General features: G+C 45.8%; 1 protein-coding gene across 4 annotated transcripts in view; it reads right to left on the bottom strand.

Annotated features, from left to right (window-relative positions):
• Positions 1-16,439, bottom strand: part of SNX31 (sorting nexin 31) — a 69,632-nt gene that overhangs the window by 41,251 nt on the left and 11,942 nt on the right. For all 4 annotated transcript variants that reach the window (XM_084619284.1, XM_084619281.1, XM_084619283.1 and 1 more), the window contains exons 3-4: positions 6,081-6,195; positions 5,055-5,119 (exon numbers count right to left, since the gene is read on the bottom strand). In XM_084619284.1, coding sequence (XP_084475410.1) covers positions 5,055-5,119; positions 6,081-6,195 — 180 coding nt within the window. The remainder of the gene's footprint in view (positions 1-5,054; positions 5,120-6,080; positions 6,196-16,439) is intronic.

The raw sequence follows: 16,439 nt of genomic DNA, 5'->3' as shown, positions 1-16,439 counted from the left end.
TAATAGTTGAGGGGGGAAATGGCAAGATAAGGGCCCTGTGAAGGGAATCAACAGGAGTCATTCTGCTGTTTTTAAAGGCTTTGGATCAGAGCCTAAGGGCATGGCTACACTTGCAAGTTAGAGCGCATTCAAGCAGCCCCGGGCGCCCTAACTCACTACGCGTCCACACTGGCAAGGCACATAGAGCGCCCGGACACCGTGGCTGGAGCGCTCCTGGTACTCCACCTCGAAGAGAAGCATAATGCTTGCTGCGCAATGTGGACGCCCTGGTCGGTTAATGCGCTCTGATCGGCCTCCAGAAGTGACCCACAATGCCTGTTCTAGCCTCTCTGGTCATCACTTTGACCTCTACTGCCTGCCTTGACCTCAGGTGACCAACCGTCAGACCCACCCTTTAAATTCTCTGGGAATTTTGAAAATCCCCTTCCTGTTTGCTCAGCAAGGTGTGGAGTGCTCTCAGTGAATCTTTCCAGGTGACCATGCCTCCACGTGCCAGGTGATCCCCAGTACGGAGCAATGGCAAGGCATCAGTGTTTGGGGGAAGGAAGCTGTCCAGTCCCAGCTGCGCTCCAGCCGTAGGAATTACGATACCTTCGGGCAGATATCAAGGGACATGATGGAAAGGGGCCATGATCGGGATACATTGCAGTGCAGGATTAAAGTGAAGGAACTGTGGAATGCCTACCACAAAGGCCATAGGGCAAACAGCTGCTCCGGTGCTGCCTCTGCGACCTGCTGTTTCTACAAAGATCTGGATGCGATACTTGGGGGCGACCCCACTTCCACTCCAAGGACCACCCTGGACACTTCAGAGCCCAGATCAACAAGGCGGGAGGAGGAGGAGAAAAGCGGAAGCAAGGGTGCTGAGGAGTAGGAAGACACCCTGCCATCCCTAGATGCGTGCAGCCAGGAGCTGTTCTCAAGCCAGGAGGAAGGTAGCCAGTCACAGCAGCCGGTGCTTAGGGAAGGACAAACACCAGAGGAGGTGCCCGGTAAGCGGCCTTTATTTTGGGAAGAAAGTTGTTCAGTGCTGACTCTTGGGGAGAGGATGGTTAGGGCTGGATGCATATCTAGATGTGGAATAGGGCGTTGATGTGCTCTCTCACATCGCGGAAATCGGCCTCAGTGATCTCTTCAAAGGCCTCATGCAGAAGCTGGGCAATGCATGTGCGTAGGTTCCTTGGGAGAGCTACTATACTACTTGTCCCAGTCAGGCTAACATGTCTGCGCCACTGTGCCGGGAGGGGGGCGGGGGGACCATTGCTGCACACAGGCAAGCTGCATATGGGTCAGGGCGGAAGCCGCACTGTAGTAGAAAACCCTCCCTTGCTTCCCAGGTCACCCTCAGCAGCGAGATATCTTCCAGGACAAACTCCTGTGGAAAATGTGGGGACAGTGTTCAGTATAGGGGCCCCCTGCAGATGTTAGCTCTCCCCAAGGTACACAAACCTAGAGGACAGTACGGCTGTGAAACAATCAGTTCCCCTTGCCCCTGTGCTTACTCACCATTTTGGGGCTTTCCCTTGTGCCCCCATGTCACCTCCAACCCACTTTCCCCCACCAGCTGCCTCCAACACCTGTCGCTTCACCACCAAGCCCTGCAAACTACGACCCTTACCCTCTGCACTCAACCCCCATCACCATGCATATTAGCTAGCCTGAAGTGCAGCACTCATTGCACTGCACTCCAGACAGGAAGGCTGAGTACGAGAACAGGACATACGCAAATCTGTGATTGAACTGTTCCCCACCCCATCCCCTTGACCTTTCTGTTTCCCAAGCAGTTGTGTTTCTTTTCAATAAATGGATTTTTTGGCTTTGAAAACATTCTTATTATTGCATTAAGTAAAAGATACCATAGCCCAGGAAAGCAACAGGCACTGCAAGCCAGTGTAGCAAACACAGATTCCTACTAACTTTGGAACCACCACTCCTCACTCCTGTGCAGGGCATCAAACATTACTGGTGGCTTTCAGCCTCAAATTGCTCCCTCAAGGCATCCCTAATCCTTGCAGCCCCGTGCTGGGCCCCTCTAATGACCCTGCTCTCTGGCTGTTCAAATTCAGCCTCCTGGTGTTGAACCTCCGAGTTCCATGCCTGAGTGAATCTGTCACCCTTCCCTTCACAAATGTTATGGAGGCTACAGCACGCGGATATAACTGCGGGGATGTGGTCATCGGCCAGGTCCAGCTTCCCGTACAGACAGGCCCTTTAAACAGCCAAAAGCACACTCCACAGTCATTCTGCACCAACTCAGCCTGTTGTTGAACCGCTCCTTGCTGCTGTCAAGGCTCCCTGTGTAGGGTTTCATGAGCCATGGCATTAATGGGTAAGCGGGGTCTCCAAGGATCACAGTGGGCATTTTGACTTCCCCTACAGTGATCTTCTGGTCCGGGAAGAAAATCCCGCCTTGCAGCTTCCTGAACAGGCCAGTGTTCCGAAAGATGCGTGCATCATGCACCTTTCTGAGCCAGCCTGCATTAATGTCAATGAAACGCCCACAGTGATCCACATGCACCTGGAGAACCTTCCGATTAATGTACTCGGAGACTAGGTGGGCTGGTACCAGAATTGGAATACGCATCCCATCTATCGTCCCTCCGCAGTTAGGGAAACCCATTTGTGCAAAGCCAGCCAAAATGTCATGCACGTTACCCAGAGTCAGTGTTCTTCTAAACAGGATGCGATTAATGGCCCTGCAAATTTGCATCAAGACAATTCCAACGGTTGACTTTCTCACTCCAAACTGGTTAGCAACCAATCAGTAGCTGTCAGGAGTTGCCAGCTTCCAGACTGCAGTAGCCACCCACTTCTCCACTGGCAGGGCAGCTCTCAATCTCACGTCCTCGTGCCATAAGGCTGGGGCGAGCTCCTCACACAGTCCCATGAAAGTGGCTTTTCTCATCTGAAAGTTCTGCAGCCACTGCTCATCATCCCAGACTTGCATGACGATGTGATCCCACCATGCAGTGCTTGTTTTCCGAGCCCAAAAGTGGCGTTCCACAGGTGGTGAGCAAGTCCATGAATGCCACAAGCAATCTCGTGTCATATGCGTTACGTGAGTCGACATCATCAGCGGACTCCTCACTGTCAGTTTGTAGCTTAAGGAGCAACTCGACTGCCAAACATGACGTGATGGTGAGACTCCTCAGCACTTCGGGCTCCATTCCCACAGGCTGAAAGGGAAAACAGAGCGTGCAGTACAAAAAACGTTGAAAGATGGCGCCAAATGTGGACGGAAGCACAGGGATCACTGGGATGCAAAGCGATGTATCACAGGGCATTGGGACAGGACCCAGGATGCCCTGCCCCCTGCACCACCTTCCCACAAGCCACAGCACCAGAATGGGAAGAGGTGCTCTGGGGGGATAGCTGCCCATAATGCACCATTCCCAATGCCACTGCAAGTGCTGCAAATGTGACCACACCAGTGCAATTGCAGCTGACAGCGTGAACACACGGCAGCGCTTTCCCTACTGCGCCCTCCGAGGGCTTGTTAACTCACAGCGCTCTACATCTGCAAGTGTAGCCATGCCCTAAGATGCTATGTCCTTCCCTAAATAAATCTCTAAGGGCTTTGTCTACACTGGCACTTTACAGCGCTGCAACTTTCTCGCTCAGGGGTATGAAAAAAACCCTCCAGAGCGCGGCAAGTTTCAGTGCTGTAAAGTACCAGTGTAGACAGTGCACCAGCGCTGGGAGCTATTCCCCTCGTGGAGGTGGGTTTTTTATAGTGCTGTGCAGCAGCTACACAGCCATGTTAAAGCACTGCCACGGCAGTGCTTTAATATTACTAGTGAAGACGCGCCCTAACTCTCAAATATAGAGTGCTGCTTTGCTCACTGACAAGAACCTTTCCTGGTATGGAAATAAAAAAAAAAAAAAAAAGGACGTAGTAAATAAGCCACATTTTTATTGTGAAAGAATTTGTCTATGCTTTCCACAGCATGCATCCGATGAAGTGAGCTGTGGCTCATGAAAGCTTATGCTCAAATAAATTGGTTAGTTTCTAAGGTGCCACAAGTACTCCTTTTCTTTTTGTCTATGCTTTGTGTGGAATGCTTCTTTACACAACTACCTGTAATCTTGCTAGCCCTAAAATTCACAACAAATATGAAACGAGCAATAAAGTTAAAATTAAACATTAATTGTCACATTATGAAATTCTTTCAAGCATAACTTCCTCTCAGGAATTTCTATAACTATTAGGATTATGGTCATACAACAGGTAGATGCTTTCCATAGCCAAAGACAAAGAGTCCCTTCGGAAAGAGCTTCTCACTGTGGTAGTTAAGAGCCAAACTAAACATAAAATTAACATATTGTAAAGTATTGCACATCCACAGAAACCATGACAGGGGGGTGGGGGGCAAAGAGAGAAAAGAGTTAGTTACTTTGGGAGTCATAACAGTTTCCTGATTGCGCATTTACTGCAACGTTATGGTTGACGTTTCAATGCAGTGGGGATTTTTGTGCTTATTATACTTGATATTCCCCTCCCTCATCTTCTGCCCCATTATGGAGCAAGTAAAAATGGATTTTGAAAGCACTTCAGGTTACAAACACTCCATATACATGCCAAACTCTGCCTGTCACTGTGTGTTACAAGGTAAGAGAAGCTGACATTCACAGCAGTCATCAATACACTTATCGCCCCAAAGTACTGACAACCAAAAAACATCTAGGATTGCAAAACCCAAGAATGTGTATAATCCTTTCAGTGAGCTCTCCACAAAAGACTTTTCTGGGCATTATTTAGGGGCGAAAGATTCATCAGATCTCCCACCAGGACATAAATAAAGCAAACAATTATTTTTACAGTGAGGTTGTACAGAGAGGAACAACTTATCACGTGGATAAGAGGATAACACCTGGCTCTTACATAGCACTTTTCGTCAGTAGATTTCAAAGTGCTTCACAAAGGAGGTCAATATTATGAGCATATGAGTACAAGGAAGCCCACTCAGAAAAAGCAGCCTTTGTGCAGAGGAGCTGAAGCACAGGTTCAGTTGTTCCAAGCAGCTAATTGTGTTGCTGAAACATTCAAAACTTACCTGCTGTAATTTTCTAAAAAAACTGATGAAGACATCACTGTTCGTAATACTTGGATCTACAGTTACTGAAAAACAAAAGGCATAGAAATCAAAGTTAGTTGAAGGGGTGGGAGAAAAGGGTCTGCGTCTGAAAGTAAGATTACCTGCAATGCCCCTCTAAGTTAACATCAAAAGGCTTCTGGTAGAGCTATCAAAGAGTGCTTTACCCATCCTTTGATTTAAGCAAAAGTTCGCTTTTTATTGGATGGTGCTCAGATCACTCCCAAGTCCCGCCCAGCGGAAGGCAGGTACTGCATTAGGTACACACCCCGATGGTGAAACCTGGCTCCATTGAAGTCAATGGAAGTTTTGCCATGGACTTCACAGGGCAAGGATTTCACCCCAATATTTAATAGATGGGCCTAAAGTTGTGGTCATTTATTTAGGAGCCTATTTTCTGAACTGCTGAGCACCCAGCAACTCCCACTGACATCATCAGAAGCTGCTGGGTGCTAAGCAGTTTTGGAAGTGAGGTTATTTAAGAGATTAGCCTTATGTTTTTTTGAAAGTCTTGCTCACAAAGCATATATTACATCAGAGGCCACAAAATGTCTCAGAGCTTCCTATTTCTTGTAGTTGAAAGGGTTACATTTTAATGTATTGGCTTACGTGAAATTCATGCATGACGTATTATAACTGCACTTCAGACATATAGTTTTCCTGTAAACTTCATGTGTCTTGTAACAATTCTCAAGTCTCTGCTTGGAAATCTGAGAAAAACAAATTTACTTACTTCTAGAAAAAACGGAGGCCAATTTAAAGGCAAGAGGAGAGATATGATTTTTGAAGGGACCTGCCCAAAGGCTCTGTTTTTCACTTTGAAGTCAGTGGAAGTATTTGGCATGCTAGGTCTGCAGGATCAGGCCCGCATGTAGTTTAATCCCAACATTCAGGGTATGCCCCCACCAGACCCCACAAATCATGACTTGCAGAATCCATAAACAGAGTTGAAAACCCAAACACGTAGTGAAAGCAGAGACTCCGTACCACTCTGTAGATATTGCTCAAGCTGAGACCTCCTCTCATCAGCCATGGACTTGGTCATTGCAAGATAGAACTTTGGAGGAAAAGCAGGCACGGTACTCCCAAAGATCCGTCTTAGCTACAATGGCAGTCAAATAATGCTTAAGGTTAGTGAAGATCTGCTATGGGCTTCTGTGGACATCACCATATTACCATATTCCCCAGGTTGGAGATGACCATTCACTTTAGCCCCAACGCTACTGAAAGCTCTCTCAACCTCTAAATGTATTCAAGACATACAACCCCTTCAGAGCCAAACAATGTAGTCAACAATACTTTCTTCAGAGCCACTCAGGGGGGACTCTGTCACCAATGCAAAGCATGGTGCTTTTTGTTTTGTTTTTAGCTTTACGCAATCTGAGTAGCAGCTTGGAAGCAGCTTCTCAGTTCCAAGTCAGGATTGCAGCATGTCTACTTCATTAAGTCTTACACACTCTATAGACAAATGTTATGCTGTCTTTGTCAACACTCAGTATTTGCTTTCCAAATTATCTATACCAAGATTTATTTGTAATACTGTATGATCACATAAACCCTCTCTTTTGAGAACCACTGATGTCAATCCTTGATTTTCATTCACAAATGCAAAGAAAGGGATCCTAGACATGCTGTAATCCTCGCCACAGGTCTCCCTTGCATCACTGTATTTCTTTAACATAATACAGACTCTGTATAGAGTTGAGAAATATTTGGAGACACTTTACACTTCCAATTGGCTGTTACCATATTCTACAGTCAGCTGTGGTTGAATGGGTAGACAGTAAGTTTTACAGAGAGCATGTTGCTTCCTGAGCACTTTCAACTCACATTGTGACCACGCTCAGCAGATAATTGAACTTTGTTCTGACAACAGCATAGAACACTCGATTGGCTTGGCTTTTGTTTTTAAAAATACATCATCAGGCAGAGTCACTGTTTGCCACCCAACACAATACCAGTTTTCTTGCAGTTTAGATTCCCCCAGAAAGTGGTGGAAGACACAGGAAATATGATCCTCTTAGTTCAGTTGAATTAAATGGAGATTTTCCAACTTGGCATTTGGACAATCCAATGAGAATCTTCCAGTACACAGAAGGGAGCGATCTCAAACTAAAGAAGGATCAACTGTTTTTAAAGCTACAATTTACAATGTTGCCAACTCTTGTAATATTATCCAAAGTCCTGAGATACTTGGCATTTTTTCTTGAAGCCCCAGCTCCTAGTCACATGAATGTGAAATGCTCAGCTTTCACTTAAAAATAAAAAAGTTTCTAACTCTCTTGCTTGTGGAAGAAAGCTTGAAATCATGAACTGAGTGCACCCTAAGGTCTCAGAAACCCAAAATAAAAATTCATTATTTTAAAAATCATGATTTTTCAGCCACCCAATTTATTGATTGGAGGAGGAGGGCTGACTCAGGATTTTTGAGCCCATAGGGTTGGCAATACTGAAGTTAAAGAATCCCGAAATTAAGACTTCCATTCTCTCCTACTCACGCTGTTTGATCCTGTGATCCCCCAAACTGGAAGTGCTCCTGCTTTCAGGACCTCATCTGGTCAGTTAACACACACACACACACTTAGACCCAGCTTTTGTCAAACCCTTAAGGGGCCACCAGGCAACAGGCTGGCAAAAATGAAAAGCCAGATGAAAGCATGTGCACTTCACAGACCCTCCTTGATTATAACAGACTGTTGAAGTAAGTAAATAATAATTTAAACTGTTTGGGTTTTTTTACATTACCCTATACTAAATGTGCACATTGATACTATTTGTTGGTTTTCCCACCCCCATGCCTCAAGGTCATACCTGACTAACATGAAAAGAGCATCAAAGTGGTACATTCAGATTAAAATAATTTTTAATGGGAGGCGCAGTCCCATTGTTACCAAAGGCATGTGCTACAAGGAGTTTAAAGTATTTACAAAAGTGTTAAACTTCCATCCTAACCCAAGTGACTAATTGAAAGCTAGAGCTTGTAAAATTAAAAAATTGTAAAAAGTTTCAGTCATTTCCATTTTTTAAAGCATCTCACAATATTTATAAGAATTTTGAAAAAATGCCATAAAATTAATTTTGCCATTTTGAATTTTTTTTTGCAAAAAAATAAAACTTGTGTTTTCAAAAGGGACATTTTTTACCTGAAAAATTTCAGTCAACTCTAGTCAAAGCTATTTTATTTAGTGGAAATACAGACTGATTTCTACAGCCAGACATCATTTGGCCACTATTGAGAAATGACAATTCATGGATCAAGGTTTATTATACATTTAATGCCACTCTCTGGAAGCAGGGGAAATTGAGGTAGAAAACATCATAGGCATTTTCAGGAAGGAAGAGGCATAACTCTGACAAGCCTGGACAAAAATCCCTCTCTCAGTAAAGCAGTTTCTGAATATATTAAGATTTGTGTGAGCTTTGCTTGTGGCCCATGTAGCAGCTGCTCCATTACCCCTGCACTGGCAACACATCATCACTTTCCAATTTGTTTATTATTTACCTGTTATTAGGTACTTGTAAACCGCCTTGAGACACACAGAGTATAAAAGAAGCTATGTAAAACCAAATCATGTTTTCCATGTAGTGTCGCTGCATAAATATAATAAGAAGAGCAGCTTTTATATAGTGCTTTTCATCTTCAAAGTTCTTCACATACATACACTGATCCCTCCAAAGCCTCAGACAGAGAAGCATTCTCTGCTTTACAGAGAAGGAAATTTAGGCAAAGATATAAGTGATTTGCCAGAGTTCAGAGATGGAGTCAGAGCTCGAATCCTGCCTCCTCACCTGCCTCCTCGCCCTGCCTCTCACCCATGTAATGCAGCACTACCCATCATCATCATCATTAGTTTGTACAAATGGAGACATGGACTATTTTAAAAAAATCCAAATCAATGAGAGCAATTAATCCACCTTGGAATGGACTGCTTGGTAAATTTTATTTTTCAAACTTAGGCTATGTTTGTCTGAAAGATTTGGGGAGTGGGTGGAGTGGGGAGAGAAGTTTCTCTCAACCTAGTGGAATCCGATCTGCTGAGCAATCTCCAGCATTCTAATTCTTCCAAAAAAGTATCTCACTTTTTCATACTTCTAAGAACTATAGAAATTTTCCATAATAGTTTACACACATACTTTGGAGGGTGGAGGTGGGGAGTTAATTTAATCAGACAGAGCTATCAGTCTGCAGGCATTAAGTTTCAGTCCAACATGACTGGAAACTTGGTTGTTTCCAATACTCACCAGCCCAAAAGATGGACTTAAATTTTAAACGCAAGCAGACAAACATTAAGGCTGTACCTGGCAGAGCTATGTCCTGGGGGCCAGATTCACTTACAGCACAACACAGGTTGCAAATCTCCAGATAGCAGTAGGATCATAGAATATCCGGGTTGGAAGGGACCTCAGGAGGTCATCTAGTCCAACCCCCTGCTCAAAGCAGGACCAATCCCTAATTAAATCATCCCAGCCAGAGCTTTGTCAAGCCTGACCTTAAAAACTTCTGAGGAAGGAGATTCTACCACCTCCTTAGGTAACGCATTCCAGTGTTTCTCCATCCTCCTAGTGAAAAAGTTTTTCCTAATATCCAACCTAAACCTCCCCCACTGCAACTTGAGACCATTACTCCTTGTCCTGTCCTCTTCTACCACTGAGAATAGTCTAGAACCATCCTCTCTGGAACCACCTCTCAGGTAGTTGAAAGCAGCTATCAAATCCCCCCTCATTCTTCTCTTCTGCAGACTAAACAATCCCAGTTCCCTCAGCCTCTCCTCATAAGTCATGTGTTACAGACCCCTAATCATTTTTGTTGCCCTTCGCTGGACTCTCTCCAATTTATTCACATCCTTCTTGTAGTGTGGGGCCCAAAACTGGACACAGTACTCCAGATGAGGCCTCACCAATGTCGAATAGAGGGGGATGATTACGTCCCTCGATCTGCTCGCTATGCCCCTACTTATACATCCCAAAATGCCATTGGCCTTCTTGGCAACAAGGGCACACTGCTGACTCATATCCAGCTTCTTGTCCACTGTCACCCCTAGGTCCTTTTCCGCAGAACTGCTGCCTAGCTATTCGGTCCCTAGTCTGTAGCGGTGCATTGGGTTCTTCCGTCCTAAGTGCAGGACCCTGCACTTATCCTTATTGAACCTCATCAGATTTCTTTTGGCCCAATTCTCCAATTTGTCTAGGTCCCTCTGTATCCTATCCCTGCCCTCCAGCGTATCTACCACTCCTCCTAGTTTAGTATCATCCGCAAATTTGCTGAGAATGCAATCCACACCATCCTCCAGATCATTTATGAAGATATTGAACAAAACCGGCCCCAGGACCGACCCCTGGGGCACTCCACTTGACGCCGGCTGCCAACTAGACATGGAGCCATTGATCACTACCCGTTGAGCCCGACAATCTAGCCAACTTTCTACCCACCTTATAGTCCATTCATCCAGCCCATACTTCTTTAACTTGCTGACAAGAAGTAAATCCATCTAGAGAAGGAGCCAGAAGCACAAGCTGCTTGCAACTCTTACTCTGCTGGAGACCTCAAAGCCTGGTAATACATCCCAAAGTGGGCAAGGCCAGGCTGACTGGGAGAAGAGCTGAATCAATGTCTCTCCAGGGCTGCTTCCACTAGTAGAGCTCCTATGGACGTCCAGCCAGGTTTAAAGAGGTCCTATCTTGTGGAGAGGCAAGGTGAGTAAGATAAGCTCTTTCACCAACAGAAGTTGATCTAATAAAAGATATTACCTCACCCACCTTGTCTCACTGAGCTTTTCTTCGGGTCTGGGAAAAGTACTCAGTGTGTCACAGCTAAACACAAGATCAAACAGATTGTTTAGCAAAGTCATACTCAGACCTCTGTGGTTCAGAAGCCAAATTACTGATCAACATCACCCAAAAGAGCCACGGTAGTATGAATTCATTGTTTCTTTTTATATATACATACACATATTAGTGCACCAAATGAGTACACTACATGTTGTGATAGGCATGTTTAGGACCTATGGATCTTGAAACGTGTGTTGTTGGGGGTACTGATCATCATAGCGGTGTTATGGCAGGGTCTGGTAGTGCTTTGAGTTGGTGGAACAGGACACCCACATACCCTGAGAGAACTTGCTTCAATACAGAAGAAAAACCTGTCTGATCACACACCCCAAGTTGTCACGTACCACCCCAGGCTGGAACTCATACGGGGTATCATCATACAATTACAACTCAGGCTTGATGAGGACCACATCCTAAAGAAATCTTTCCTGAACTCCCTCTTCTGACCTTCAAACAACCCCCCAAAATCATCAGAAGCAAGTTCCCCACAAAATCTTTCAAAATCCATGGGACCTACTGTGACACTCTGTACCTCGGGGGAACACCCTACACTCCCAGGTTTATCTTTATAAAATGATTGTGTGGTATCCAATGCAGTTTGTCATGTTGGGTATCTTCGGAAGGCTCATGATGCACTGAGCACGGTTGTTATAGTCATGTTATAGTAATTGTTACAGGAATGTTATAGTAAGGTTATAATTTCATGTATATAGTTATGAGGCTGAAAACGTGCCCTCATGGTTTAGAGCAAGCCCAGGCAAAAACTCTCCAAGAGCAGAGAGGCAGTTCACACCTCATCAGGTCAGGTATGGGACAAACCCAGCCCAGCCTCACAGGAACAAAAGACGCCAGCCTAGGCAACAAGAAAAGAATCTGTTAGGGCTTGGCTACACTTGCAAGTTAGAGCGCATTAAAGCAGCCCCGGGAGCCCTAGCTCACTACCCGTCCACACTGCCAAGGCACGCAGAGCGCTCTGACTCCACGGCTAGAGTGCTCCTGGTACTCCACCTCGGCGAGAAGATTAACGCTTGCTCTCCTTACCTGAAACACCCCGGCGTCAGTGTGAACAAGGTGTTGCATTACTGCGCTCTGATCAGCCTCTGGAAACGTCCCATAATCCCCTTAAATCAAGTGGCCACTCTTCTCATTGTTTTGAACTTGCTATAGGAATGCAATATGCCCTTTGAAAGCTCCGTTTCCGACACCCAGCTCCTTATCTGCTCCGACACAAAGCAACCATTATTGCGGAATATTGTGTGAGAGAGAGAGAGAGAGGTCTGCTGCTGTCTGAATTTACAAGACAGCATGCGGACATGCTCTCAACCCCCCCAAAACCCACTATCTCTCTCCCCGCACATACACACAACACACTCCCTGTCACACTCCACCCTCCCCACCCATTTGAAAAGCACGTTGCAGCCACTTACACTGTGGGATAGCTACCACAATGCACTGCTCTCTGTGACCATTGCAAGAGCTGCTAATGTGGCCACACCAGTGCACTTGCAGCTGTCAATGTGGACAGATAGCAGCACTTTCCCTACTGCGCTCTACAAAGGCTGATTTAACTCAAAGTGCTCTACATCTGCAAGTGTAGCCATGCCATTAGACTTTGGAGTGAGTCAACCCCCTTCCTTTGGTCAGTTTGGAACGGCAGTGAGGTAATGTTCACCTGACTCTGAAGGGGGGAGGGCAAAGCCAAGAGGGAAGAAAGGACATGATAAAAGGGAGAGACATTTGCCATGCTCTCTCTCCCACCTACATCTACAGACACCACACCAAGCGACTGAAGCGCTGATCAAAGGGGAGAGCCTGGCTGAAGAGCAGTCAGCCAGCCCGTGGTGAGAAGCATCTAAGTTTGTAAGGACCCTGGAAGTGTTAAGATCTGCTTAGAATGTGTTTTGCTTTTGTTTCATTTGACCAAATCTGACTTCTTATGCTTTGATTTATAATCCCTTAAAATCTATCTTTATAGTTAATAAATTTGTTTGTTTATTCTACCTGAAGCAGCGAGTTTGGTCTGAAGAGTATCAAAGGCTCCACTTGGGAGAACAAGCCTGGTACATATCAATCTCTTAAACTGACGTACTCATATAAGCTTGCAGTGTCCAGCGGGCATAACTGGGCACTGCAAGACGGAGGTTCCTAGGGTTGTGTCTGGGACCGGAGATATTGGGTAGTGTCATTCGGTTGCACAATCCAAGGAGCAGCTTACGTGCCAGAGGCTCTGCGTGAACAGCCCAGGAGTGGGGGTTCTCACAGCAGAGCAGGGTAAGGCTCACTACCAGAGTCAAGGATTGGAGTGACCTAGCAGATCACTGGTCCAGATAAAACCAGAAGGGAACGTCACACCTACCCATGCCTATCCCAACATTTGGTATACTCATCCAGTGCACTAAATGCCCTAACAACTATGTGGGTGAAATGAGACAATCACTACACTCCCGAATGAACTTACACAGAAAAATGATGAGACAAGAACACTGTCAACCATGGGCGAACACTTTTCCCAGCATGATCACTTCATTTCGGACTTCTCAGTCCACATTCTTAAATGACAACTGCACAACACATTCCAAAGATGAGCCTGGGAACTTAAATTCATAACTTCCCATGATTTTTAGTGTCTAGCACTCAGTAAAGACATTGGATTTATGGCTCATTACAACAATCTGTAACCCACTAACACATCTTCATCTTGAATGCTCTCTGATAACGTTAAGTCCTTATGCTAAACAATTTGTTCCCCCTTATATTTAGCTGCAACACTCTGGGCATGTGTACGCTGCAATACAAAACCCACAACACGGAGTCTCCGAGCCCAGGTCAGCTGACCTGAGCTAGTAGGGTTCAGGTTTCAGGGCTAACTAAAAATTGCAGTGTAGCTGTCTGGGTGCAAGCTGGAGCCTGGGCTCTGAGACTCTGCAAGAGGAAGGGTCTCAGAGCCCAGGCTCCAGCCCAAGCCCGAATGTCTACATTGCAATTTTACAGCTCTGCAGCCCAAGCTCCGCTAACCCAAGTCAGCTGACCCAGGCCAGCTTTGGCCATGCCACTCATCCTTTTTTTGCAGTGTAGATATACCAGTTGAGTATCTGTCCCAGACCTGAAGATGAGCTCTGTGTAGGTCGAAAGCTTGTGTCTTTCACTAACAGAATTTAGTCCAATAGAAGATATTGGGGAAGAAAGGTAAGCAGCAGGATACGGACCCTGGACTTCAGGAAAGCAGACTTCGACTCCCTCAGGGAATGGATGGGTAGGATTCCCTGGGGGACTAACATGAAGGGGAAAGGAGTCCAGGAGAGCTGGCTGTATTTCAAGGAATCCCTGTTGAGGTTATAGGGACAAACCATCCCGATGAGTCGAAAGAATAGCAAATATGGCAGGCGACCAGCTTGGCTTAACAGTGAAATCCTTGCGGATCTTAAACATAAAAAAGAAGCTTACAAGAAGTGGAAGGTTGGACATATGACCAGGGAAGAGTATAAAAATATTTCTCAGGCATGTAGGAATGAAATCAGGAGGGCCAAATCGCACCTGGAGCTGCAGCTAGCAAGAGATGTCAAGAGTAACAAGAAGGGTTTCTTCAGGTATGTTGGCAACAAGAAGAAAGCCAAGGAAAGTGTGGGCCCCTTACTGAATGAGGGAGGCAACCTAGTGACAGAGGATGTGGAAAAAGCTAATGTGCTCAATGCTTTTTTTGCCTCTGTCTTCACTAACAAGGACAGCTCCCAGACTGCTGCGCTGGGCATCACAACATGGGGAGTAGATGGCCAGCCCTCTGTGGAGAAAGAGGTGGTTAGGGACTATTTAGAAAAGCTGGACGTGCACAAGTCCATGGGGCCGGACTAGTTGCATCCGAGAGTGCTGAAGGAATTGGCGGCTGTGATTGCAGAGCCATTGGCCATTATCTTTGAAAACTCGTGGCGAACAGGGGAAGTCCCAGATGACTGGAAAAAGGCTAATGTAGTGCCAATCTTTAAAAAAGGGAAGGAGGAGGATCCTGGGAACTACAGGCCAGTCAGCCTCACCTCAGGAAAAATCATGGAACAGGTCCTCAAGGAATCAATCCTGAAGCACTTACATGAGAGGAAAGTGATCAGGAACAGTCAGCATGGATTCACCAAGGGAAGGTCATGCCTGACTCATCTAATCGCCTTCTATGATGAGATTATTGGTTCTGTGGATGAAGGGAAAGCAGTGGATGTATTGTTTCTTGACTTTAGCAAAGCTTTTGACACGGTCTCCCACAGTATTCTTGTCAGCAAGTTAAAGAAGTATGGGCTGGATGAATGGACTATAAGGTGGATAGAAAGTTGGCTAGATTGTCGGGCTCAACGGGTAGTGATCAATGGCTCCATGTCTAGTTGGCAGCCGGTGTCAAGTGGAGTGCCCCAGGGGTCGGTCCTGGGGCCAGTTTTGTTCAATATCTTCATAAATGATCTGGAGGATGGTGTGGATTGCACTCTCAGCAAATTTGCGGATGATACTAAACTAGGAGGAGTGGTAGATATACTGGAGGGCAGGGATAGGATACAAAGGGCCCTAGACAAATTGGAGAATTGGGCCAAAAGAAATCTGATGAGGTTCAATAAGGATAAGTGCAGGGTCCTGCACTTAGGACGGAAGAACCCAATGCACCACTACGGACTAGGGATCGAATGGCTAGGCAGCAGTTCTGCGGAAAAGGGCCTAGGGGTGACAGTGGACGAGAAGCCGGATATGAATCAGCAGTGTGCCCTTGTTGCCAAGAAGGCCAATGGCATTTTGGGATGTATAAGTAGGGGCATAGCGAGCAGATTGAGGGACGTGATCGTCCCCCTCTATTCGACATTGGTGAGGTCTCATCTGGAATACTGTGTCCAGTTTTGGGCCCCCACTACAAGAAGGATGTGGATAAATTGGAGAGAGTCCAGCGAAGGGCAACAAAAATGATTAGGGGTCTGGAACACATGACTTATGAGGAGAGGCTGAGGGAACTGGGATTGTTTAGTCTGCAGAAGAGAAGAATGAGGGGGGATTTGATAGCTGCTTTCAATTACCTGAGAGATGGTTCCAGAGAGGATGGTTCTAGACTATTCTCAGTGGTAGAAGAGGACAGGACAAGGAGTAATGGTCTCAAGTTGCAGTGGGGGAGGTTTAGGTTGGATATTAGGAAAACTTTTTCACTAGGGGGGTGGTGAAACACTGGAATGCGTTACCTAAGGAGGTGGTAGAATCTCCTTCCTTAGAAGTTTTTAAGGTCAGGCTTGATAAAGCCCTGGCTGGGATGATTTAATTGGGGATTGGTCCTGCTTTGAACAGGGGGTTGGACTAGATGACCTCCTGAGGTCCCTTCCAAACCTGATATTCTATGATTCTATGATATTACCTCACTCACCTTGTCTCTCTACTATCCTGGGATTAACATAGCTACAACAACACTATCTTGTGGAATCCACCTAATGGTAAAACCCTCTATCCATCTGGCCCAAGACATACAAAGCAGTGAGTATTGTTTCTTTTCCATCCATCCACAAA

This window comes from Lepidochelys olivacea (assembly GCF_965140295.1).
Source record: "Lepidochelys olivacea isolate rLepOli2 genome assembly, chromosome: 2".
NCBI lineage: Eukaryota > Metazoa > Chordata > Testudines > Cheloniidae > Lepidochelys > Lepidochelys olivacea.
This window is presented reverse-complemented; position numbering and strand designations above follow the sequence as displayed.